The sequence below is a fragment of the Mytilus galloprovincialis genome, chromosome 12 (genome assembly GCF_965363235.1).
Source record: "Mytilus galloprovincialis chromosome 12, xbMytGall1.hap1.1, whole genome shotgun sequence".
NCBI classification, from domain to species: domain Eukaryota; kingdom Metazoa; phylum Mollusca; class Bivalvia; order Mytilida; family Mytilidae; genus Mytilus; species Mytilus galloprovincialis.
Window position 1 is genome coordinate 44,515,977 of NC_134849.1, and position 27,541 is coordinate 44,543,517.

Sequence of the window (27,541 nt, forward strand, 5' to 3'; positions counted from 1 at the left end):
ACTTTACAACAAAAAGGACAATCTCTTGAACAGAAGGACATTTCAAAGCATACAAAAGGTAATTCGGTTTTGCAGTTGAAAGTCAATACTGTAAATGCTTCATGCAGTTTATGTCAAAACAATTTGGGAGATTTGAAAAGCAAATTCAAAGATTTAGAAATGAATTATACGTTGTTGAAGGATGAAAACCAGAAACTATCACAAGACGTTGCAATCTTGAGACAAACCCAATCAATTGGTAACATAGGAAATTCAAAACAGCAAGTACAGGCAACAACAAACAGAGTAAAACAACTCGAACATAGCAATACAGTGATGCATCAGGATATTATTGGCCTTTCGAAAATAACTAACCAGAATAAATTGGATATCAAAACTGTTAGCCAAAATCTTACTCAGCAAATCACATCGGTTGAACAAGAATTCCGAAAGAAAACCCAAAATGATAAGCATAGATATTTATAAGTGTGACCTATTGCTTAATACATGAACCGTCTTTTTTAATATAACGCTGAACACAACTTTTTCCTTCATTTTATGCTCAATGCTTTTTTAATATTTTAACCGTATGTTTAATTTATATGAATACTTGTGCAAATGTGAACTTTTAGTCATTATACCTTTTGTTATTCATATCATCATCATGAAAAAAGTTATATATATATATTTATAGTAACTTCCGATGGGAATTCTTGTTCACATTACACGTGTTTCCAAATAATAGCACTTTTAATATTTCAGATACAGCTATTAAACGGTTAACCGAAGACCTCGATTTGAGAATATCAAGTTTGGAAACTAATATGACTTTTCTGAATACTCAGCTAGCATCATTTACACATAACAATCAACCAGGTAATGAATTAGATAATAAAACAACATGCTTTGTTGTATTCTCACATTTTTTCTCATGCAATAGATATACCCATCACACTATAATTTTTCATAGAAAAAAAAACCTGTTATTCAATAATATTTCCTTTATTTTGCAATATACGTAGAACTGCAACATATTTCATCGATTATATTAATTAAGACATATGGTAATGATACAGTCATAACATAAATTACACAATAATAGTTTCAAACGGATAATTACACTTTTTGCCAGTTTGAATGTTATAAAATTGAAATCAGAATTGTATAAGTTGCTGTTAAAGTATAGGAACCGACCAAATAAAAGATCATTCTTTCACATTGGTTTAATTTTAATTAAAACATTGACTTAATTCAGCGTATTTTTTCAGTTGCCTTCACTGCCTGGAACGAGGGTGGGACCGTTACCTCTGACAAAGTGATAAAGTTCAACAAAGTTAAGACATCAACTGGAGTAAGTAATCTGGCAGCCATCCATTCAACGGGAACTTTTACAGTAGAAGTAGATGGTCTTTACATAATTGCGATGACAGTCAACTCTGATACGAACGATTCAGCTTTTGAAATTTATAAAAACAACATTCCTCTATCACGGGTTTACATTCAAGGAAAAGTTGGCAAAAATGACCAGAGTGGAACAAGTGTGGTGTCGACTGAGTTACAAAGGGGCGATACAGTCAGTGTTGGTTCACGTGAAACACTTCATGTTGAGATGGGTTGGTCAACATTATCTATTATTAAAATTTAGGTCACTTAGCTGTAACAGATTTACTTTTCTTTATATTAGGCGATGCGTCAATGTAAGGCTCATTTAACCATATCCATTTTTTCTGGGTTTTTGTCTGCTCTTATTTGTAAAAAATATATTTGTAATTTATCACCTGTAAATCGATCGAAACGTCTATCTCTTAAACAGGTCAGGTGTTCTATTTTCAACATTCGTTAACTTTCAAAACGTTTTTTTTTAACATTACGTTTTAACGTCTATGTGGAAATGTTATAAAGGACTCAGTAACCATTTTGCAGTAAGTAATCTTTTCAGTCAGTGTTGTTGAATGTCTTCATATCATAGAGTCTAACTATATGTTGACCTCTAGATGTCTGATTATTTGTGTCATTGGGTTGTTTTGTAGAGATAGCCTTCACATATTTTAGTCCTGTACTGATAAATTCGGTAGTGTCATTTGGATATTTTGTTTAAGTGCTTTTATAAAAATGCTAGCAATTACAAGATACAGAATACTCAAAATTCATGAGATCAAGTTCAGAACACAAAGAATGATTTGCATTGTAACTAAACCCAACCTCTCATTGGTAATCTTGTGATATTAGAGTACTTTATCATTAGGTTCAATAAATTATCTACAAGAAAGGTTTTTATATTTAGATGTTTTGCCATGTTATGTTAATTAATTGTTTGTTTTCTGTATAATGTAGCGTAGTATTACATTTACTCTTGCCAAAGTATGGTGTTTTGCATTATGGAATGTATAGTGTTTTGAAAACGTTGTAGCTTTCCGTCACGTCATTCCATATGTCATCAAGTGGTAACAGATTAAACTAGCAAAATTGGTATTGATTGACAAATTTTGAATTACTAGTTACGAGTCGAGTCTTTGGTGGAGAGTTGTCTCATTGATAATCAAAAGTAGGGAAAAAGATACTAGAGGGACAGTCAAACACATAGATCGAAAAAAAACTGACAACTCCATGGTTAAAAAAGAAAAAGGCAAACAGACGAATAATAGTACACAAGACACAACATAGAAAACTAAATACAAAGCAACACGAACCCAACTAAAAACTGGGGGTGATCTCAGGTGCTCCAGGAAGGGTATAGCAGATCCTGCTCCACATGTGACACCTGTCGTGTTGCTTATGTTATTACAGACTCGGTAAACGGCCTGATTCACATTCGTGAAAAGGGAATGGAATTGTAGTTACGAAGTAAGAAACATATCCGATAATATCTAAGAAACGGTTATTCCATAATGGTCAACCAATCAACGGATGGCGTCCTTTAAATTTACGAAAGGATGGTTTCAACTTCACCATTTAGAACTTTTGGTGTGAGCGGCAACTCTCTATCAAGGAAATCATGATAGAAAATACAAGCCCTAGATCATCGTATTAATTGGGAGATGTATACTCCGAATGCTGGAATGTTGCTAAATGGAAATCTCTCTTGTCGTAAAGTTTTGTTTTCAACCTACCCAAATTATCGATTTCTAGACGTAAGTCAAGACATGAGACTAAACTGTATCTGCTGTATCCTTAATCGCCAGGTCGATGGGATAATTGAGTTCAACAAAGTCACCGAATTTTGAATTATTTAATGAGAGAACATTATCTATACAGCGGAAAGTAAAGTTAAAGGATATTGCTATCTTCTTATCTTTCTTTCTAAGAAGTTTCTATAAGACGTCAGGCTAATAATAATAATAATAAAGGAACAAGAAGAGGGCTAAATTGGTTCCCATTAAATTTGAAATGCCAACAGTCTGTTGTAAAACACGTCCTCCAAACGTAACAAATATGTTATCAATCAAGAAATCAAGCATCTTGAAAACTTCAGTTTCAGAGAATTTTTTGTTTGAATCAGAGTGATTCTTTACAAAGTATGATTTATCCCTCCCTAAGACAAGATACTTGTATCTACTTTGCCATTTCATTAATGAAATAAATCTATATCAGTGGTCACTCTTTCAATTTGTTTTTTAGTTTTGAATTGGGAATACTTGTGTAAATAAACTCATCATAGATATCAGGACACAATTTTGTATATACGCCAGACGCGCGTTTCGTCTACAAAAGACTCATCAGTGACGCTCGAATCCAACAAAAAGTTAAAAAGGCCAAATAAAGTCCGAAGTTGAAGAGCATTGACGATCAAAATTCCTAAAAGTTTTGGAAAATACAGCTAAGGTAATCTATGCATGAGAAAGAAAAGCCTTAGAATTTCAAAAATTCAAAATTTTGTAAACAGTTAATTTATAAATATAACCATATCAATGATAATTTATGTCAGCACAAAACGTGCTGACTACTGGGCTGGTGATACCCTCGGGGAAATAAATCTCCACCAGCAGTTGCATAGACCCAGTGGTTGTAAATAAACTCATCATAGATATCAGGACAAAATTTTGTATATACGCCAAACGCGCGTTTAGTCTACAAAAGACTCATCGGTGACGCCAAAAAATGTTAAAAAGGCCAAATAAAGTCCGAAGTTTAAGAACATGGACGTTCAAAATTCCTAAAAGTCTTGCCAAATACAGCTAAGATAATATATGCCTGAGGTAAAAAAAAAAAAAAAGACGTAGAATTTCAAAAATTCAAAATTTTGTAAACAGTTAATTTATAGATACATTTATAACCATATCAATGATAAAGTGTAGAAAAGTCAAATGTTTTAATACTATTGCAAGATGAAAGAGTCTTAGATTGTATGTACTCTAAATTATCTTTTGATTTTTTTAGCATCCACATCTGATTCACGCCAACTCTGTTATAGATATGATCCCTATGTTTTATCTCATAGAGAAATAACTTGGTACCAGTATAACAACTTACTTTGTGGTGAAAAATGAAATCTGAAGTTGACAAAAAGTAAAAGATAGGGTAGAAAACTAGTTTAGTATAAGTTTAAACTCAGGGCATATATCTGTTGAAAACATGCTGCACAGCCCTATGTTTTGACTTTTGAATAAAGTATTTGTGCATATCAACTTTCTGTTCTAGGATCTAATTTTTCACGAAACTTCATAGTAAAAGTGTCACAGTTTAAGCCCCAAATGGGAGTTTCTATGGGAAATTGCATTGTCTATATTTACAGAAATACAACCTTTTGGTATCCAATGCAATGTTGGAAGATCCAGTTCTACATCTTTTGTTGAAATTCTGAAGGAACATATCAAATATTAATATATATATATATATAGCTATGATTATTCAGGATTTTCTTTTGTGTAAGTGTCGTGATATACGAGACATTGAGACATTTTGACAGAGTTTTGACAGCTGATTCGTGTATTGCAAGTGATGACTTTCCTGTCGACACACGTGGTATTGCTCCTTTGAATTTATAAGATTCTTCAGTTTTTTGTTTACTACCTTGATTTATATCTTTGTAATCAGTTAATTAGATTTGAACATCGGAAAACTTCTGTCATGACTGTTGCCAACATTTTCTATTTAGAAGATTTTTTTATTCGAATTCGGTATCGCAAAAGGGATCAGGTAACACTTTACGTATTGGGCAATTCAGATACGTTTAATAAGGTCGTTGTTTGATTGTTTATCGTAAATAGAATGTTAACATTATCAGGAGTAGGAAGTTGACCAGAACAAAAAAGATAGCATAGCAACTGTGAAATAGTAAGAATGAAGAAAATATAAGAATGTTTATGCCAGTACCGACGTTCTTCATATTGATCTAATGATACTCTAAACTCAACGGCTGAGGAATAGACCTAGCGTTAAAAGTTCATATACAGTAAAAAAAAAATGTACTGCGTCAGAAGCATATGTCTCTATTTGTATCTTCTAAATCGATTTATGAAATTTAGAAATCGGTATTGTTGCTTAAATACTTATAGTTTGGCTTTGCACACGGTTGTGTTTTCATCCTGACTGTTAATGGCGTCGTTACACTAAATCCATTTGATGTTTGATATTTACTGATTGATATTTACGTCTTAGATACATGAATATTTTCAGGACAAGTAAATGTCATTGTCTTTGAACCTGCTGTCACTAACAGCGAGTACTCTCATATCTGTACTTATGACCTTTGGGAGGGATTAAGTAACCATTCACCTCACTTTGTTAGATGTATTCCTTTTTCTATCCATCAGATGAGTAAATCCTCTTTTAACTGATATCTATAGTTCTTTCTTATGGTGTACTGTTTCACCACTGTTCCATGTTAGGGAAGGGTTTAGTGCTCAAAACCTGATCCTTGCCACATTCTTTATGCGTCTGTACCAAGTCAGAAGATTGTAGCTTGTCTGCCTTATTTGTTTTTTGTAAATTTTTGGTTATAATTTAGGTCGTTAGTTTTCTGAAATGAAAATGTTCTCTTAATGGGGTTGTTGTCTCTTTGAAACATTCTCCGTTTCCATTCTATATTCTAAATATGTTACGTTGACACGCCATACATTCTGTTAACGTTATACGATAAGATATGAATTTTAAACTTACTAGGTCACATGTATTTTAAAAAACATTTATGCAGATCGGATTGACTTAAACGTCACTGTTTTAAAAGTTCACTTCAAATACTTATTTTGGAATAAAAGAACTATATAGACATGGTAAGTTCTTTAATGGAATTTATTCTTTACATTTTTTTACAGCAACAATGGATTTAACCCATAATCGTTGAAAATGTAAATGTATAAGCAACCATATACCTCAAATTATAATCCCGCGTTTTTCATAAATACTGCAAAGTTGCGTGTGTTAAGTAGACACATCAGGTGACAAAAAAGAATTTATTCGGAATTAAAGCCTTAGCCTCGTTATTGAAAAGATTTTTTTGTAATACAAATGTACCTGAAATTATCATGCTTTTTTGAACATATGAAGATTTAGATAATCATTGCGATGACGCGGATTCACTGGCGCAAATACTACAAAGGAAAAAAGAAATAGTATATTGTTTGTCTTGCTGGTTATTCTTTGTGATTTGATCATTTCTTTTTAACCCAAAAAGATTCAGTCAAAATTGATTTTAGAATAATTCATTTCAATTCAGGTCAATATTTTATTGCAAATAATCAAAAGATAACGAATAGGTATGGTAGAATGAAAATAAAAATAGCAATATTATGTATACAACTTTATATTTTTCAATAACTAGTTTAGCATAATTATAACTTCAATATGAAAAACTTAGTCTTTGACCTTAGTTCCAACGACGGATTCATACAGGAAACTACTGTTTTCATTTGACTGTGAGATGTGGGGCAGTTTAAAAAAAAGACATGCTTTTTATTCTCATATATTTTGTAAGACTTATTTAGTATATGTTTTTTGGAGATAATGCAATATGTGCATTTTTTCTGTACAAAAACTTTGTTTGTTATATGAATATACATTCCCTCCTATGACATCATTTTCTCAACAAAATAAGACATTCTTCAGCCTTTTTATTTTTTATCTTTCGATTAAGATTTGCGGTGTCAATTTCGTAAACCTAGTATTAGTCAGCGTAAATTGATAAAATTTGATTGATTCAAGAAGGGTTATTTATATTGAACTTTTAACTACTCCAAAAATTATAAAATATCTCCTACCTCATTCACCACAAACAATCGAACATTATCATATCTTAAACTTTAAGAAAATGTTATCAAAAAGATGAACTCCGATATTTTAAGCAAAGTACTAAGATATATTTCGTATCCTGATTTTTTGGCAAGAAGACATCAATTTTTATGCATATAAAAACATTTGTTTCTAGTCAATAGATGTATAGAATGTTTCTTGCTTTTGTAGGCAAAAAAACATTCAGAATAAAGTTGAATATTTTTTTATTTCAGTTCAGGATTATTTTAGAACAGTTATGCTTTTATCACATTTCCAAAATTAACACATAAACACCAAAAATGAGATCTTTATGAACTTGGGATCTGGCATTCTTTCTTAATGATTGAGTATTCATAAAATGTTTCTTGCCAATGTAGGCAAGGTAATTTTGCCAGAATAATGTGGCATATTATTATTTTTAGTTCAGGATTATTCTAGAACAATTATGCTTCTATTACATTTCCAAAATTAACATTAACAATGAGATCTCTATGAATTGATGATCAGTCATGCTTTCTAAATGATTTCTAAGTTTGATAATTGCTGTAATAAATACGCTAATTGTAAAAGTCAAAATTCACTATTTGTAAGGCTGAAGTAAACAAGTTTCTCTTTTTTTCAACCTTTATATCTGATTTTCTTGAAGAAGAAAAACAAGGAACTTGAGGTTAAAAGCTAGTATTAAAAATTATTAAGACTATTTTGCGTTCAAACGAGTTATTGCAATTTCAATGTAGTGATGGTTTTGGTTTGTTAGTTCTTGGTATGCATGGTTGTATAAAGGGAGGAATTTTTTCCTTCATTATCTTATTAATGTCAGTTAACCAAAACTTATCTGACTATCTTGAATGAAAGGATAATTTGTCCTAAATTGTTGAGTTGTGTGAACTTTGATATCTTTCAGCAACAATGAGTTCCGTGGAAGAAAAGAAGTTCTTAAAACTGCTTAAATTTTCGGAAGAAATTGCTGCAATGGTTGTTCGATCATTTATTAAATCGAACATACTAATTAACTTTGAAAAATCTTTCAAAAAGTTTCTCGATCTTCACAAGCACTCAATCTTTCATCTTTGGAGTAATTCTACAAAATGTTGTAAATGCTCTGGGGTTCTAAGAAAGGACGGTAGAGGTTTACAAGAAGAACAATTAAAGAAACTTTATATATTAGGAACAGATACAACAAATGGACATTCAATTGTCAACGGAAATACTGTGGAACAATATTGCATTTGCGATGTTAAGGTTAACGAGCAATGTTCACTAGATAAACTTGACACCACACTTACATACACTCTGATGACGCACTGTGTAAGCCTGAGCCCTTCCGAGGAAACGTGGATAACAACAGTCAAAGATATAGTTAATAATCTGAATGATGCTAAAAGCTTGTCATCGTTTGACAAAGGAACCTTAGATAAATGGTGGACAATGCTAGAAGGGTCCGTTTTAGGTTTAGCTAGTAAAGTTCCACCTACTTTTTTTTGAAGAATCAGTCAAAACTAGTATTGATCTACTGAAAAATGAAATTGAGATCAGTAATGTAGAAGTGAAGAGAGTAAATATAAAAGATGATAATAAAAAGGTAAATTTTAAATTTGTTTTCACACTTAATCCAAATGATAGTTACTGTTTAAAACAGTTTACTTACATGAATTGATACCGAAATAAATATCTCAAAGCTTAAATGTCACCCTTTTATTTCGAGAAAATGTATGGTGAGACTGTAAACACTGAACAAAATAGATCAACAATATTCAGTTTTTCTACTGAACATATAGTTTTCGTATTTACATGTTTTTTCGTGTTTTTATGACTTTTTGGGTGCTTCTTATAATTCAAACTGTATGACCTATTCGTTTCTGCTGTATATAGACTATTCTTTTGTAACGACGGAAATCCCCAAATGCATCAACAGAACTAGTGTTGCACTCTCTACAACTTTGAATACAGATTGACTTGAGGTGTGTTAAGATTGATTACAACAAATGGACAAATATGGCCGTAGTTTCACTAAAAAAACAACTCTGTGTACAGACTTTTTCCCGTGCAGTTTAGAAAGTTTGGATGCCTGGCAACCACTAGATATAAAAAAAAATTACATATCAGAAAGATAAAAATCGTTTTTGGATTTTAATGGGCCTTATTTTCGTTCCTGCAGAAGGTGTAAAAAATAAATTAAGTTTCGAAACAACTTTGAGATGCTCTCTCTCAGGTAACAACTGGTTTTTATTTTATTGATTGTCCTTGATTGGCGTGGACAATACATATCTACTCATCTATAAGTGAGTAAAAGGTGGTAACTGAGTGGACAGTATCAAATGGAATGCAGGTGTTTGTTTATTTTTACACCTTCTACAAAGGAAGGAAAAACAATGCCCATCAGAATACAAAAACGATTTTATCTTTATAAAACTCAAAATGCCTTTTTTATATAAAGTTGATACCAGGCCTTAAAACTTTCCAAATTTTACAGGTGAGTATGTACACATAGTAGTATTTGAGAAAAAAAAACGGCCATATTTGTCCAATTATTATGATGAACCTTAAGGTATTGTTGTTTAGATAAAGGTAAATCAATATTACAACTATTCTTACAGTCTCGTAGTATCAGAAAGCAGCAAGAGAAAACTTGCCCAAACAAAAGTCCAGATCAGCGTGATGTTGTAGATGACGAAAACGTTCAGCAAGTCAAAGGTAAAGGCATATGCTAATTATGAAAATTATACAGATGGTACGGGATAAAATTGATGCTGACTCATAATGAATTTTACAAATCCAGAAAACAGTTGCATGTCTTATAAAAAAAAATCGATAACTCCTAGAGTTATTATCAACGTTTTTCGTGTTTAGTGATTGCAGGTCAAGATACAAAACAATTAATCTGGATTCTTTTGTGGAAGTGCAGACATAAATTTTGAAATTGCATGGTATGAAAATAAGATGATGTGGTGCGACTGCCTGTCATATTATTATAATTTGTTAGTTAGTCATACTTTTAAAAATGATCATTTGTAATGCCCACCTATCGTGTTTTAAAATTTAGCAGTTATAAAGCGTCCCAAAACATAAACCCGGATTAGCGATACTCATAGTCACCAAAATAAACAATACTCATGAGACTTGGTGTAATAACATTTACGGTTTCATTTTTTTTCGACATCAGATGCATATTTCAACAATCAAAGTCTGCTCAGTGATGCTCAAGGCCAAATTATTCGAAAATCCAAAGCTTATCAAATCTGAAACATTTTTAGCATATAAAACTGAAAAAGAATATTTGACTGGTCAAATAAAATAGACAAGCATGGGTATAGAACTTATTGACAAACTCTTTTACAATGTATTAAGATATGTTAAAATATGAAAGACATGAGTAAAATGATATGCTATAACTTTATTTACCTTTAAAACATATTGGATAGGTTTGAATACAGAAAACAATTGCATAGTTCTTTTATCTAGTTTCGACCACTGTAGGTAAAACGACAGAGACAGGTTGCAGTGACTGTTTTGTAGAGTGCCAAATGTGTCATCGCAGTTTTTGTTGCAATAAGTGTGAAAAAAGTCTTGAAAAAATTGAAATTATGAAAAAGCAGTATGTGAAGAGTTGTAACCAGATTAAAACCCTAGAAAAAAAGGATGAAAACAATCGACAAAAGATAGCACAGTTAGAAAAACAAAATAATGAAATAAGAGAGAGGATCAAAACCAAAAAAAATCAGTATGAATTGGAAAGAGAAGAGATTCAAACTATATCAAAGTATAGAAAGCGAAATTGTAATATCATAAAAAGTAAGTTTCATTCATAAAGGAAAACATTTAATATTCCTATAGAGTTGTCTATGTCTTTTGGATAATTTAACTTCAAAATGTAAAGCAGAGTTTATTTTGTGCAACTTCTATCCTCCAATAATTTATTTTTACTTTTGTTAAGAGTTCTAGCTCATAAACAAATGTCAATTATATTATCCACGTCTTGAAGGAGGTTCGTAGAACTACAATATGACTATAAATAACAGCTGCAGGACCCAAAGAAAAAGTAAGATTGAGCTAAGATAACAACTTAAAATCTTACGTTAAAGATGAATTTACCACATACAGCAGTCTCCAAATACTACAGAGAAAAATAAAGATATTGCATCATAAAACTTGGGCGAAATCGAGTACCTCGGTATGATGATAAAAGTAAAAAACGTGGTGTTTCATGTTTGAAATCCCAATCACTATTTCAGCATTATATAATGGAATTTTGTCTAACAAAACAATACTAAGTTCTTAAAAGTATAAAAATATGTGAAATTTTAACCCTAAGACATGACCAATTGTGAAAATTCAGAATGAAACATTGAACAAATCATCAGAAAGAAAGACATACACGAATGTTACCAATTGAACAGCGTTTTAACACAGATGTTCGAATTGAATATTTCACAATATATGACACACAAAACTAAACAAAAATCATCAGAAATCACAACCAAAAAACGTATGTGTAAGTGAGTCCATGGTCATATTAATAACATGGACACTGTCAATGAAAATCCAATGGTTTGATTAAGCTTAATACAATCGTACATGTATTTTTTGCATTTTGTTTTAGATGTTTTTGAAAATTTTGAAAAAGCAAAAAGTAAGTATTGAGTTAAGTCTGCCAATTGATATTTTATCGTATGTTTTTCTTTGTTGTGATGTTATGCTATTTTTTCAGAAAAAGGGAGAAGGTTTGGATCCATTAAAACGTTTAATCCCGCTGCAAATGTTTGCACCTGTCCTAAGTCAGGAATCTGATGTACAGTAGTTGTCGTTTGTTTATGTAATATATACGTGTTTCTCGTTTCTCGTTTTGTTTATATAGATTAGACCGTTGGTTTTCCCGTTTGAATGGTTTTACACTAGTAATTTTGGGGCCCTTTATAGCTTGTTGTTCGGTGTGAGCTAAGGCTCCGTGTTGAAGGCCGTACTTTAACCTATAATGGTTTACTTTTTAAATTGTTATTTGTATGGAGAGTTGTCTCATTGGCACTCACACCACATCTTCCTATATCTATACACATAAACAGTACTTTTTTGTAACATTAACAGTTTATTAAGTGAATAGGCACTACCGTATGAATACATAGAGGAACTGATAAAACTAAAATGAACAGAAATTTGAAATCAGAACATAGAACAAGGGAGATAACTTCCTGAATCTAAAATTATTTCAAACTTTTAAAATGAGTCTTCATTTTTATGGCGGATGATGTTATAGTTTTATTTTCTCTGAATGTTATGTATAACTCTTTCTTCGTTCAAGAACAAGACACCCAAAGAGGGTTAAACAAAAAAATTAGTACGTTTCACAATAATTATACTCGTTTAATTTTTTAAATCAAAATATAAAATGACACTGGTCAAATTTCCAGGAGAATATTGCAAAATGGAAGAGGAAGAAGAACACTTAATAGAAGGTAGTTTTTATAAGAATAATTAAAAATTAAAAAATTAAAAGAGTTATATGGTATTCACATAACGCGTAAATATTTTTACATATTATTACTCTTTCATTTTCAACGTATTCTTTCTTTGCAATAGTTGTTCAAAAAGAAAATTTACAACAATAACGAACTTCGAGGAAAACTCAAACGGAGAGTCAGTAGTCAAATGTCAAAATAAAAAGCTCAAACACACCAAACAAATGGATAACAACTGTCATATTCATGACTTGGTAAAGATATTTTCTTGTGTAGAAATTGGTGGATTAAACCTGGTTTTATAGCTTGCTTATCCTCTAAATTTTATGGCAGTCGCATAGTTTTCCATTATATTTCCTTCAAAGTTGTCCTATAAGAATTACTGGCAATTTCATAACAAAAGATCTGTTTATTTAAAGAACTACAACGGAAAAGGGCTAGATTTGATGTTGACGAGGATGAAATTATCAGAGGTAATAATATTAATATAGCTAGTCTTTTTTTGCCTCACCCTGAGGCATTATCGGTTTTTATCTATACGTCCGTTCGTTTATTCGTCTGTCTGGTTTGCTTCATGTTAAAGTGTTTGGTCAAGGTAGTTTTTGATGATGTTGAAGTCCAATTAACTTGAATCATAGACACATGTTCCTTATGAAATTATCTTTTAAATTTTAATGCCAAATTATAGTTTGTATACCCTTATTTCAAGGTCAACTGAACATAGAAAATGATGGTGCGAGTGGACCATCTGTGTGCAATTGTTACATTCTTATTTACTTAATTAAATCATTATGTATTGTTTAATTGAATTTCACATTGGCACCTGCATGATGAAATAAATGTGGATAATATATGACTACTAAAAATTATAAAGGAATATCTTGTAATATAACACATAGTTTATACTTAGAAAAAGAAAATTTCTTGTTTGAAATACGACACTTCACAACTTTTATTTCATAAAGGATCTTATTTCATCCGATTATGTATTTGATTTCTTCATCATCAATGATAATTCGTTCAATTACTTTCTAGGTCCTGAATGTCAGGAAGGAAGAGATGTAACAGAGGTCGACGAAAATGCACCGTGTTCAGTTTGTAAAGATGTAAGGATATCCTTTACATCGCAATGAAGTACTTTCGGCTATACATCAGAATTTTCTTTATATCATTTTTAGTTTCATTTGATCAATTAACTTACATCTCCGCTCAGGAGTTTAAAGTGTTACATATTTTGGCAACCATATTCAAACAAATATCAACTTGATTGAATCTTAGAATATGAAAATTACCACACACACACACACTAAAAGACACTAAATAACATATAAGTTATGTTCAACTGTTTCATAGTCTTAGAAAAAAGGTACATATTGAATAATTAAAAAGATTTAAAACAGAAAATTTACTTAACATTCCCGTGTTTATGATATTGAAAGACAACACAGAAGTACTGATTAATAAACGGGTAAAATAATAGGGATCGAATTAGAACAGTTTGAAGACCAAATCAATTACAATATGTAAGAGCACTGAAAAAATAACTTCCGCAACATTGTAAGTCCATGCAACACAGCTAATATATTTTTTTTCAGCAGCTGAATATTACTTTCATTTCAGATAAGTCCAGAAGAAAATAACGAAATGATATGCTGTGACGGCTGCGAGTTATATGTTCATCAGGTATGTGAATTATAAAGAAAAAGTCGCATGTTACATCTTCATATCAGTAAATTGTTTATATTTGATAAAAAATTATATATAATCTGAATTTGAAACGTACTGTTAACTGCCTGAACTGGATATGATTTCTCTACTGACAAAATGAGAAAATTCGTTTAATTCACTAACGACTGACTAATTATCTTGAAGGCATGTTATGGTGTGGAAAGTATCCCGGACGGTGGCTGGGTTTGCAAAACATGTGAAGCAGGTGTGAAACCAAAGTGTGCATTATGCCCACAATCCGGCGGCGCAATGAAAATAACCAGGTATACATTTAATATTTGAAAATCATAAGACTTTTAAAGGAGAACGATTGGTAAGGGCTCAGTTTGGCCTTAATTTGAATACATCTAATGAACATTTTAAAACTTGCCAAACACTTAAGTGTCTACTTTATTTTATTCAATTAGGTTAAATACAAAATTTTAACTGATTTGGTCATTAACAACGCTCAAATTCAAGATTAAAATATGCCTTATAACGTCACTTTTCGGATGTTTCTTTGTCTTAAATGTAAGTAGCGCATTCGTGTATCGTCTCAAACTTTATATATGTTATGCATAATCATCAAATACAACAAGAATTGCAAAATTGAGACTAAACACAGGTGCCGCCACTTCCATTTTACACAATCATCTCAGAATTTGTCCGAATGGTAACATACGAACATTTCAATTATTTGGAACATTTTTAAACATACCGTTAAAATGGCAACATAAATGGAATTTGATGCGACTGTCATAAAAGTGAGAGGTTTAGCTACCTATAAAACCAGGTTCAATCCACCATTTTCTACATTAGAAAATGCCTGTACCAAGTCAGGAATATGACAGTTGTTATCCATTCGTTTGATGTGTTTGGACTTTTGATTTTGCCTGTTGATTTTTGATTTTCCTTTTTGAATTTTCCTCGGAGTTAAGTATTTTTGTGTTTTTACTTTTACGTGACTGGAATTTAATACAAATAGATGCAAGAACACTCAGGACAGAGAAATACCGGATGTTAACTGAAGAACGGTACTTAAAATAGGAATCTGAATTTATATACACTTAAATATGATAAGAATACATGTAACATCATAATCGATTATTTGATAAAACGTGTTACCATTTTACTTACGGAGATGCAAAAGATAAGAATTAACATGACGAATGCATGAATAACAGAATCTGCTTATTCAGCTTTCCTATTTAGGTACTGAAGACGCAACAGGCAAAACAGATCAAATCTACTGAATATCATCTCAAAATCCATGGTGTTGCGAAGGTATTCTGAACCTATTACAAAGTTCAGTTATACATTTTAACCAAAACAATTGCTGCCAATTATCATCGGGAACACGGACCCTACTGTTCATTATTGGTGGTAATATGATGTTATTTAGTTGTTTTGAGATAGCGTAAACACAATAGGCTAAACATTCTGAAATTGTATATACAATGAAAACAATTGTACTTTTATTTTGGAACATTTGTTTTAGTGATGGTTTACAGTGGGCTCATGTTAATTGTGCATGGTGGATACAAGGAGTCAAATTTGGAAACCCAAAAGAAATGGAACCGATAGTAGGCATAGAAAAAATTCCAGTAAGTTCTGACATTATTTTTCCTCATCAAATGAAAATAGAAAAAAAAACTGTTTTGTTTTGTTGTACATACAGCTGTTAAAACCCTAGCTCAGTAATATTGCTTTAAAATCTGGATTCAGCTCTTAATAGCATTATTAAAAATTAAGTGGCTAAATCATCTATGTTTGCCTTTTTGGACAATGATTGTAAATCCAAAACCAACACATTAAAATAAAATAAATGAATAAATACATATTTTAATTTATCTTTTCTTAATCTTGACCAAAACGTGCTAATTTAATCAGTTTACTTAATATAATATGTAATTATTGCATTGCAGGAAAGCAGGTGGTCTCTTATTTGTTCAATTTGTCATGTAAAAGATGGTGCTTGTATCCAGTGTTCCGTCAAGAGTTGCACTACATCATTTCATGTAACTTGTGCATATGCAAGTGGTTTAAGAATGGATGACTCTTGTGCTGAGGATAAACCAGACCCAGTGTTTCAGGTACAGAATAAAACGACAAACTTAAAGGTAGTATGTTACAGGTAAACATCAAGACACGTTAAACTATCAAGCAGTAAATATAGCATTTGCCGTACATAGCACACCATTTCAGAAATTTAGTTTTTAGTAATTTTCAAACTATCTAACTGTTTTAAATCGCCCGCCATTTATTCGTCTTATTTACACGAAACTCTCATCAGACTCATTAAGTTGTACGTGAACATGAATCTTCTTTACAGCTTTTATTTGTTATAATAATAACGAATATTTGCACTGAAATTTGAGGAACGTTTTCACAAAACAAACTGTTGATAAAAACAAACTAGTGACTGTGCAAAGTTTCAATTCTCAATTTTACAAGATATCAGATATATCTGTTGTGACATGTTTTTTCAGTCTAACTTAACATTCGATCAATAGTAGTTTAATATCTTTTGTGAGATGAGCTACTGAACCAAGTTCTACAAACCGATTACATAAATCTATTAATTTTTAAATTATGTGGTCTTATTTTTCGAAAGATATACATTTAGTGCGTTTAATTGTAATTACAGGCTTATTGTAAAAGTCATCGAAATCATATTAAACCACGAAAGAAAAAAACAACTGACCATTGGATGCATAAAGGAGCCAAAAGAGGTAACATTTTTCTGTTAAATTACAGGCCAGTTTTTTATTTTATTTTATCAAATATGAACGGGTATTATGCCCTTGGTTTTCACATACGTTTTCTTCATATATTTTTTCAGTTTTATTACTTTCGCTTAAAAGAGTTTGTCATAACGTTTTGGATTTAAAATGTGTTTGGTCCTCTAAATTGTCAAGAAGAATTTTATTTTTTAGGACTTTTCACAACCAAAATCATCTTCCACTGAAAAAAAGTCACACAAAGTAGTTATACTTTTGGAAAGTGTATTTCGGTTTAAAAAAAGTCATTTCATTTTACATGTTTTAGATAGAAATACTTGCATACCACTACTGGTGGAGTTTTTATTCCATGAGGGTATCAGCCAAGTCGTCAACACTTCTATCTTCACATGAATTATCATTGATTTGGTCATTATTATAAAATAACTGTTTACAAAACTTTAAAGTTTTGAAATATTAAGGCTTTTCTACCTCCAATTCGAGCGAAAATAATTTCAGACAATATCAAATTCCCTACGAAACAAAGAACATCGATAACAATTAGCGAGGTTCCTGGCATGAGACAGGCACACAAACAAAAGGGTAATAATTGATATAAGAACGTAATAGACAGTTTACAACAAACCAACTTAATAATATTGATAGATTACTATCAAATAAAAGTGATTCTGATAATGAATGGTCAACATGGTATTAATGATGAATTTATTGACTCTATTATTTCATGATATGCAGTTTACAAGTTATGATATTTAAAGTTAAGAAAATATGGAATTTATAGTAAATGTAAAATTTAATTTTTTTGAGCTTTGAATCATTTTTCTATAATCAACACCAGAGTGTTCACTGTGCCTTATTATCTTTGTGTGTCTATTATGTAGATCGTGTGGCTCTAAATTATAAAATAAACATTTCTTATATGTAGCAGACTGGATCAGTTGTGATTTCCCTGTAAAATCTTTATTTTTTTCACTTTCATGATGAAATTTTAATTTTGAACATATGCTTGACAGCTGTTTGATAGATGTATGTCCAAGACATTTACCACATGCTATAAACGGTATACATAGTCTATTTAATCAAGGATGCGGTAAATATTTTTCCCAAGGTAATTACCATCAAGTTCATTTAAAGAGCACAATATAGTTAAAACGTAGAATAACATGTATACTAAGTAGATTAAATGCATGCTTTTTATATTTATTTTTTAAGACAGAAGTTAATTTTTTCTAAATCATGCCATTTTATTGAGACTTTCAGTCAAATAGGTTGATATGCTATCGACAAAGATAATTTTTTTCAACAAAATTTAAGTGAAAATTAGGATTCATATGGATATTACATCCTCGTATGATGTGCACAAGATAATGTTCTTTCTATGATTAAAAGATTATTCTACTTTACTTGTACAGATACTATAAGTCAATGTTGTCGGAATGGTTTTTTTATTCCAAAATGTTCACATAACAAATATAACATCCGTTGAACCTAAGTTGTTTAGAATGGAAAAAAACACAAAATTGTAATCAATATACATGTAGTGCATTCATTAAATTTCTCTTTGTAGGAATAATGCAGTAGTGTGAAAGGCATAAAAGAAGGTGGGACATTCCATATTATATTGAACCTTGTATATATAACTTTATCTTTGATGGATCATATTGTAACCTGCAATCTAATCATAATATTAATGACTATATATCTATTATCTTAATAATGTGTTATAGTTTTTAATAAATTGTTGTGTCTTTTATTGTTTTTACTGTATAGTCTATTTATAGAAGATCCGATTGACTTGAAAGTTATACATCTGTTATTGCTATGGTATTTTTTTGTAGATATGCCTATTAGTCTTGCTTCTGTGTTTGTTTTATAGTGATTAAGATTATACCAAAATGTTGACTGCCAATTTTGGGGTTTTATTTTTTGGTTCACATATTGTTGACAATATTATGAAATCTTAAGCGACTGTCATACACGTGAGAGGTTTTTCTAGCTATAAAACTTGGTTTAATCTACTATTTTCTACATTAGAATGTGCATTTATCAATTAGGAATATGACAGTTGTTATCCATTCGTTCTATGTGTTTTGGCTTTTGAGTTTGCTATTTGATTAAGGACTTTCCATTTTGAATTATCCGGTATTGTTGTTATTTTACTCGTTGAAAGAAATAACAATTCTGCTAATTATTCAGTTGACAAAATAGCATAGCCTATCATATCACTGATTTATTAGTTAAGCAGCACTGGTACCTTTAATGAAAGTTACACTATATCAATCTATTGCGACCGAGGCGTTTTTTTCTGGATTTTACTTCAATAATGATCATTCAAAGCAGAAATGTGAAATCCTGAGGTTCCTCGCTGATTATGATCTATACCATGAGAGGAGAATTGAATTAATAGTCAAAACCGTCTAAACTGAACTTTGTCAAGTAAATTGGAACCTATAAATTTGTTATTAATTTATGCTAGGTTTTGGTATAAATCATGTAAAATCATAAAACCCTAGCTAAATGATTGTATAGAGGCAAGGATGGTATGATTATGAAACACGGACTTAAGTTCATATAAAAGCGATTATAACTGGCTTCAGCGAACTTAGATTGTTCACTACTTAAGTTGATAACGTTAACGTACCAATATAAATACACCATAATCGCATTCAACAACATTTTTTAATGTCAAACCGAAAGGAATCAGAGACATGTATGAAATAGATACACTATTTTATCTGTCGGGAAGGCTTATTAATTCGTGAAGAAAATGTAAGTTAAAATAATTACATTACATATATGTTTTATTATAACACGTGATTCTGATTGGCTACTCTGCAACCTTGCGTTTTTCCTTAAGCAACTTCACAATAAAATTTATCATTCATGATGACACGATGTCCAATAATAAAGTGCACAGGTAATTTTTTTTTAAAACTTGATAAAAATCGTGTTTTCATGATCATAGCTATAAAAATGTAATTATGAATATTCAATGCTCTTTTTTGTAACTTCATAGGGTTGTAAAATCATTGACCTTGCGCACATTATTAAGAATGAATTGCTTCCGCGCTTTATAAAAAATGTAATTCGGTCAACGCTTTTACACCCCAATGAAGTTACAAAAAGAAGCATGCAATACTTATATAAAATCATTTTAGTCATCGATCGTTATAGTTTTTTACATCATCATACTTTAAAGGATCACCAAAGACATTTAATATAACTGGCATGCGTCAGAGTTATAGTCTTAAATTTTATTTGATATGTATATTTACAATTATCATATTGCAATAACTATTGATGCAGAACCATATGTACCAATAGCTCTGTATATTTTTTTTTTATCTATGTCAAAACATTATTAGTTATATGTACACCAATCTCCATCAGAATGATGAACAGTGACTGTAAGAAATAATGGATGAAGCGACAAAAATACGATATGAGTCTACAGTGGTAAGAAGGACTTTAAATGTGAGGCTATAAGAGTTAACAAATATATTTACCGTGTGAAAAATCACAAATCTGCATTTCATTCTGATGCTAGGTATTTTTCAATGGCAACGTATAACCGAACATTCACAGTCAGAATTCAAACTGGCATATAATTCTATTTTTGTGCACCACCTACGATAGTAAAGGAGCATTATGTTTTCTGGTCTGTGCGTCCGTACGTCTTTTCGTTCGTCCGTCCATTTGTCCGTTTGTCCCGCTTCAGGTTAAAGTTTTTGGTCAAGGTAGTTTTTGATGAAGCTGAAGTCCAATCAACTTGAAACTTATTACACTTGTTGCTTATGATATGATATTTCTAATTTTCAAGCCAGAATAGACTTTTGACCCCAATTTCACGGTCCACTAAACATAGAAAATGAAAATGGGAGTTTCAGGTTAAAGTTTTTGGTCAAGGTAGATTTTGATGAAATTGAAGTCCAATCAACTTGAAACTAAGTACACATGTTCCCTATGGTATAATCTTTTTAATTTTAATGCCATATTAGATTTTTTACCCAATTTCACGGGCCATTGAACATGGAAAATGATAGTGCGAGTGGGGCATTCCTGTACTTTGGACACATTCTTGTTATTTTTTTTACTTATGAGACGAGATGAAAAGTGCATGATTTTTTATCAAAACATTATAATAAATAGTACAGTTGGACTATACATATTCAATTTTATCAAAGTAAAAAGCAAACACGACTATAAGTCATTGCTATATTTTGCCTGTCTGTAAATAAATATTCGTAAAGTAATGAACTTTTTGGAATTTAGATCATCAATGCTCTTCAACTTTGTACTTGTTTGGATTTAAAACTATTTTGATATAAGCGTCACTGATGAGTCTTATGTAGACAAAACTCGCGTCTGGCGTACTAAATTATAATCCTGGTACCTTTCATAACTATGATATGTGTAACATTTGAATATCTATTCCCTGTCAGAACCTATTCCCCTTTTCTGCTAAAAATCGGCTGCCTCGAATGTTCTAAGAAAGACATCATGGACAAGTTATAAAATTCAACATAGGTAAAACATCGACTGGAGAAAGAGACCTGCCTAGAATTGTTTTACAACTGACGAAGGTGATATATGTGAAAACATAGAAGGAAAACAGTAAAAAAAATGGCTAAAAGTAGTCACAATTATTATTTTCTTCATCAATGTGAGCACGTATGACATCAAAATTGTTCCAACGATTTTTTTTGTCAGATATCTTCACGTAGTTTGCCCTCAAATTAGGCTTCCTGAAGTTTAACATCATTGAAACTATTGGCCGTTCCGGATACTTCGTGATCCTACTGCTTTCGGATGTTCCTGGTTCATCCAAAATAACGGTGTAACAAGCCTTAGAGGTTTTTCATGACATAAAAAAGATTGCTCATTGCACAATTTTTATACTCATTAAGTGTACAAATCAAAAAGATATCATGTTCTATATTTGATAAAGAGATACAGTCAGACAGTCTGGAGACCTACAACAGCAGCTGCCATCATATTAGTGTAGGTATAAATCGGAAAAGAAGCCAAACCTATCCTACTATATGCGTTCATCAATTTTCTACCAATCTGGTGGTCTTATTGTAGTGTGCCCCTTGAATTAATTGTTTGATCTCGGAGCGTCCAAAGATTTTAAACTTTGCATATGCCGTGTCTTCGGTTAGCACGTGGCACAACGGTTTGCAGCAACTGGATGTCGAAATAAAGCGTGCGTGTAAAGTGAAATGTAATTTTGCGGAATCTGATCTTATGATCTAGCATGTAACGAAAGAGGGACGAAACATACCAGAGAGACAGTCAAACTCATAAATAAAAAAAAACTAACAACGCCATGGCTAAATATGAAAAAGACGAATAGACAAACAATAGTACAAATAACACAACATAGAAAACTAAACAATAAGCCACACGAACCCTACCAAAAACTAGTGGTGATATCAGGTGCTCCGGAAGGGTAAGCAGATCCTGCTCCACATAAAATGAGGCTGAGTAACCGATGATGATATATATGTTTCAATTGTCGTAACCATTTCGTACTAATATACGCAACTCCAAGAGAACCTGAGATCACTCCGGATTTTTCATTTGGTTCGTGTTTATTATTCTTAGCCTTCTTGTTTTTATCATCGAATCAAATCTGTACTTACCTTGAGAAACAGATCGATAACATATGTGGAGAGTATGTGTTTTGATTATCAGATCACCTACCAAGTTTTATTTCTTTCGTCTGTTTCTTATTAATTTCAGTAGCTTTCTATTGAAACATGTGTTAACTGTAAATAGTTATCAAAGGAACCAGGGTAATAATTGATACGTCAGACGCGCGATTCGTCTACACAAGACTCATCAGTAGTTCTCACATCACAATAGTTCTTAAGCCGAACAAGTACAAAGTTGAAGAGCAATAACGACCGAAAATTCCGAAAAGTTATGCTAAATACGGCTAATGTCATCTATGGCTGGGATAAAAAAAAATCCTTTGTATTTCGAAAAATTCATACTTTTTTATAAACAGTAAATTAATAATGTTACCACACAATTAAAGGTTGGGGCATATGAAATTAGTTATCAAAGGTACCAGGATTATAACTTAGTACGCCAGACATGAGTAAAAACATACTAAAATAAATTTCAGACTAACATTGATGGACGGGGTTAACTTATCACCATGCAATGAGTTTAGATACTGAGACACTGTAATGGGTTAAAACATACTATCAAGACAAAGACTATAGCATTTTCTTTTCATTTTTTTATAATGGATCCCCCAGATATAGAGGAATTTTGCTGCATATGTACCTTTTTGTTTTGGATAATTTTAAGATACATTTTGTCTTTAATTCAAATTCATTGCATAATTCTGATTAAACTAGGGGTCACAATATTCTATGTTATCACGTCGTTAAAGTTTACTGTTTACAGATTATCTGCATCGGTTGTTTTTATGTGCGTTTCGCTCTCCGTAACATTGGTTTTGAAGGATAATTTTGTAAAAACAATATCCTACCTATTTACTGTTGGTGCTTCATAGTTCATAAACCTCTAATTGGAAGTATCAAACAAATCATCCCTTATACTCTTTGCTTAATATTAAGTTTGCAAAAACAGGGAAATAAAAGAAATGCTTTTTTAAAATGGATTGACACTTAAAAAAAATATGTGGTTCATATAGAACTAGAACAGCATCGAAACTGTAGAGTTCGTAGAGATCGAAATAGAGAATTGTCTTTCAGTTCAGGTAAATTATATGTTGATCAATTCAAAGATTGGCTATTGTATTTCAAGTCATTGTAATTAGGTCAAACCAACGTATTGATAGATAAAACAAGTAGATAATACACGTATTATATTGTATTTACAATATTCTGTAGTTTCGATAACTGAGATGCTCCTTTATTTAATGATAATTTCCCTCATCTTTCAATGCGTAAGTGGATTTTTGGTTGACAGCACAACGCCCAAATATGCTGGCGTTATAACTGACAAACATTATATTGCCGTCATTGATTTGCTAATGGAGGAAAGACAAGCACGACATCTCTTAGAGCATGTTGTTACTAGCCTACAACAGACAGTGCAGTCTCTTGAACAAAAGGATATATCGAAGCATGCGAAAGATATTTCGGCCTTGCAGTTGCAAGTCAATGGTCTAGTTGCTACGTGCAGTTTAAGTCAAAACAATTTTGGAGTTTTAGAAGGCAAATTCAAAGACTTGGAAATGAACTATACTTTGTTGAAGGATGAAAACAAGAAACTATCACAAGACGTTGCAACCCTGAAACAAACCCAATCAGTTGTCAGCATGGAACATTTAAAACAGCAAGTACAGGCAACATCAAACAAAGTGAACCAACTCAAATACAACAATATGGTGAGGAATCAAGATATTATTGCAATTTCGAATATAACCCGTCAGAATCAGTTGGATGTCAAAACTCTTGGCCACAAACTTACCCAGCAAATCACATCAATTGAAAGCGAATTCCGAGAAAAATCCCAAAATGGTAAGCATGGAAATTAAGGATGTGAATTAATTACTTGAATGAACGTCTGTTACAACATATAGTGTATCTATCATTTCTCTCGTGCAAATCTTATGCTAAGACAAGTGCCCTTTCCATTATTTGTTGTAGCTAGTGTAACTATGAAAATTCCACTTTCAAATGCTTTATTATTGTTACTTTTAGAGTTCATTTCATTTCATAACTATGTTCGTTGCTCATTTGTGTATCCCTTTAGCTCCTACAAAATACTAACCTACGCAATGATGATTATATTTACACAATGACCACTTACTGATTGCTTTGAATATCATGACGTTTTTAAACAGATTAATTTCTATATAAACAGACTGTGGTCAAATCCTTCCACTTGTTAAATTTGAACCAGTTAAAATACTTGAGCTTACTCTCATGGGAAGTGGACGTTATCATTGAACGGCTACTAACGTTAACAAGAAAGAATAAATAGTTGTTTAGTGTTTCGTTGTTCCTTGATTGTGGTGTTGTTGAACGCTTACGTGAAAACCAACGAATGATATAGACAGGTACACTGTTCTTTATCTGTTAGGCTCTGTCAGATATAAGACACACTATGGTATATAAGATACCTGTATGTTGCAACGGGGAGAACCAGCCTACGAATGATATGAATTCTAGTCCGCATTTCACGTACGTGTTTCTCCTATTTTAAATAACTCATGCTTTGTTTTTTTAGACACAGTTGTTCACAAAGAGTTAACAAATGCGCTAGACTTGAAAATAGCCAATTTGGAAACTAATCAGACTTTTCTGGGTATCCAAGTAGCAGCAATAGCACAGAAAACTTATCCAGGTGATTACTAATAATGGTAAAAGTTGCATATGATTAACTCACCATTTTTTTTATATTAATCTGGATTTTTTTTTCATAATAGATTGATGGTATTTAAACATAGGTAAAACTTTTCCTCGGAGTTCTAACAAAGGCATATAGCAATCTGTGAAAATAACAGAAGTTAACACGACATTTGTCATATTTCAGAATTGATTTAATGGATTTTTTTACACATATATATGGGTTATGACATCAAACTTTTACATTTGAGGAAATGCCAATTGCCTTATATTGAGATATTCCAAATATGTCTTAGATATGTGTTATAGTATGACCAAAACCAATTTTCCACGAAATTTCTTATACTTATTTGGGTTTCCAATAAATCGCACTAAGATAACTTAATCATCATGTTTGAGCTTTTGATCTTGTCATTTGATTAGGGACTTTCCGTTTTGAATTATCCTCGGAGTTCAGTATTGTTTGTGATTTTACTTTTTTCTTTAATATACTTCCTTAAATTTACAGTTGCTCTCACTGCCTGGAATGCAGGCGGGGATGTTTCAATTGGAAGTGAAATAAAATTCAATGAAGTGAAGACATCGACCGGAATACGTAACCTGTCGGCAATTCATTCAACTGGAACCTTTACAGCAGAAGAAGATGGTGTATACATGATTGCAGTTACAGTGAACTCTGGTACTAACGATTCGGGGTTCGAAATTCATAAAAACAACATAACTTTATCTCAAGTTTATATCCAAGGAAAAGTCGGAGATAATGATCAGAGTGGAACAAGTGTGGTTTCAACTGAACTACGCATGGGGGATTTAATAAGTGTTCTAGCATCTGCTGGAGACCGGAAACAAGGCATTGTTCATGTTGACAAGGGTTGGTCGACATTATCTATCATTAAAATATAATTTACTTATTTGAAGCGTATTACTTTATCATATCAATTTATGTCATGTTTGGTTTATTTGTTTTAAGTTTTGTTTAATTTAAACTGATCAGTTAAACTATATTTATATTTTCTGTTCAACACAAAAAGTTTGTATTTCGATTTCCTAACATTTTGTCAACGCATTTGATCTATATATATTTTTTTTCATTCTGATCTTGATATTTTTCTCAACCTTCGCCCGGTACCATCAACTGATATGTTACCGTCAAAATTTGTTCAACCTTCCCATTGTGTTTATAAAAAACAAAGTAACAAAATTCCGAGGAAAATTAAAAACGGAAAATCCCTCATCAAATGTCAAAATCAAGAGCTATAACACAGCACACGAATTGATAACAACTGTCATATTCCGGACTTGGTACATGTACTTTATTTTAAACAAACGTTATTAATACTGGATGTAAAGCTAGCTAAACCTTTCACTTGATTGACAGTCGTATAAAATTTTATTATAGTGATAACAATGTGTGAAAGAACCCAAAAGGAAATAATAGGTAAACATGTAAAAAAATAGGGGTACATCAGTCAATATTGTATTATTCTAATCACTAGAAAAAAAAACAAAGAAATACAATGTATATCAACAGAGAAAAACAAAAAGTCATAAAGACAAAGCACATAAGACAAAATGAAAGACAAGAATACAAAAATTTACCATAGTACAATAACGCAATGACGGGATGTATAGGGCTGTGCCACTACTATCCGCCTAGTTATCAGCACTGCTGTGTTGACATGAATTATCTATCATTGATATAGCCACAATTATAAATGAACTTAGCAAATTAAAACATAACTAAATTTCATTATCTTTTGAGGCGAGATGTATAGAGACACAGACACGTTAACTTTTATTTCTATAGAAGTCGCTCTTCACTATACTACTACCTGTCGATACATTTATTTTTGGCATTGCACAAGTCATGTCTTCTTTGACTATTAATGACGTTAAAATACTAAATCCCTGTGATGTGTTTTAGTCGATTTTAGTCTCTGATGCATGATTTTTTATTATTAATTGGTTTTGGCTTTTAACTAGCTGTCAGTAACTGCGAGTACTCTCAAATCGTATTTTCTTGTTAATTCGACCTGTTGATACTGTTTATAATGCTTTTTTGTTATTTTTATTTATATAGATCTTGTCTGTACACCAGCTTTGATTATTTGTAATATCT

The 27,541-nt window shown here is 31.6% G+C and overlaps 2 protein-coding genes across 2 annotated transcripts; both read left to right on the forward strand.

Moving 5' to 3' along the window:
• Positions 1–12,599: 12,599 nt before the first annotated feature.
• LOC143055318 (protein Jade-1-like) lies at positions 12,600–18,840 on the forward strand. The gene is made up of 9 exons (XM_076228453.1): positions 12,600–12,638; positions 13,061–13,114; positions 13,677–13,747; positions 14,262–14,324; positions 14,514–14,632; positions 15,847–15,952; positions 16,274–16,441; positions 16,996–17,080; positions 18,657–18,840. Exons 1-9 carry the CDS (start codon positions 12,608–12,610, stop codon positions 18,668–18,670), a joined length of 711 nt encoding a protein of 236 aa, XP_076084568.1. The 5' UTR covers positions 12,600–12,607; the 3' UTR covers positions 18,671–18,840.
• A 5,102-nt stretch (positions 18,841–23,942) lies between these two features.
• LOC143055319 (uncharacterized) lies at positions 23,943–26,339 on the forward strand. The gene is made up of 3 exons (XM_076228454.1): positions 23,943–24,591; positions 25,304–25,420; positions 25,931–26,339. The coding sequence occupies exons 1-3, from the start codon at positions 23,973–23,975 to the stop codon at positions 26,323–26,325; spliced, it is 1,131 nt and encodes a 376-aa protein (XP_076084569.1). The 5' UTR covers positions 23,943–23,972; the 3' UTR covers positions 26,326–26,339.
• Positions 26,340–27,541: the final 1,202 nt, after the last annotated feature.

Coding starts and splice junctions, on each gene's coding strand:
- LOC143055318 (XM_076228453.1), top strand. CDS start 12,608: ATGGAAGAGGAAGAAGAACACTTAATAGAAG. Junction 12,639..13,060: donor AGAAGAACACTTAATAGAAG/GTAGTTTTTATA, acceptor GTTTATTTAAAG/AACTACAACGGAAAAGGGCT. Junction 16,442..16,995: donor AACCAGACCCAGTGTTTCAG/GTACAGAATAAA, acceptor TTGTAATTACAG/GCTTATTGTAAAAGTCATCG.
- LOC143055319 (XM_076228454.1), top strand. CDS start 23,973: ATGCTCCTTTATTTAATGATAATTTCCCTCATCTTTCAATGCGTAAGT. Junction 24,592..25,303: donor CCGAGAAAAATCCCAAAATG/GTAAGCATGGAA, acceptor TTGTTTTTTTAG/ACACAGTTGTTCACAAAGAG. Junction 25,421..25,930: donor AGCACAGAAAACTTATCCAG/GTGATTACTAAT, acceptor TTAAATTTACAG/TTGCTCTCACTGCCTGGAAT.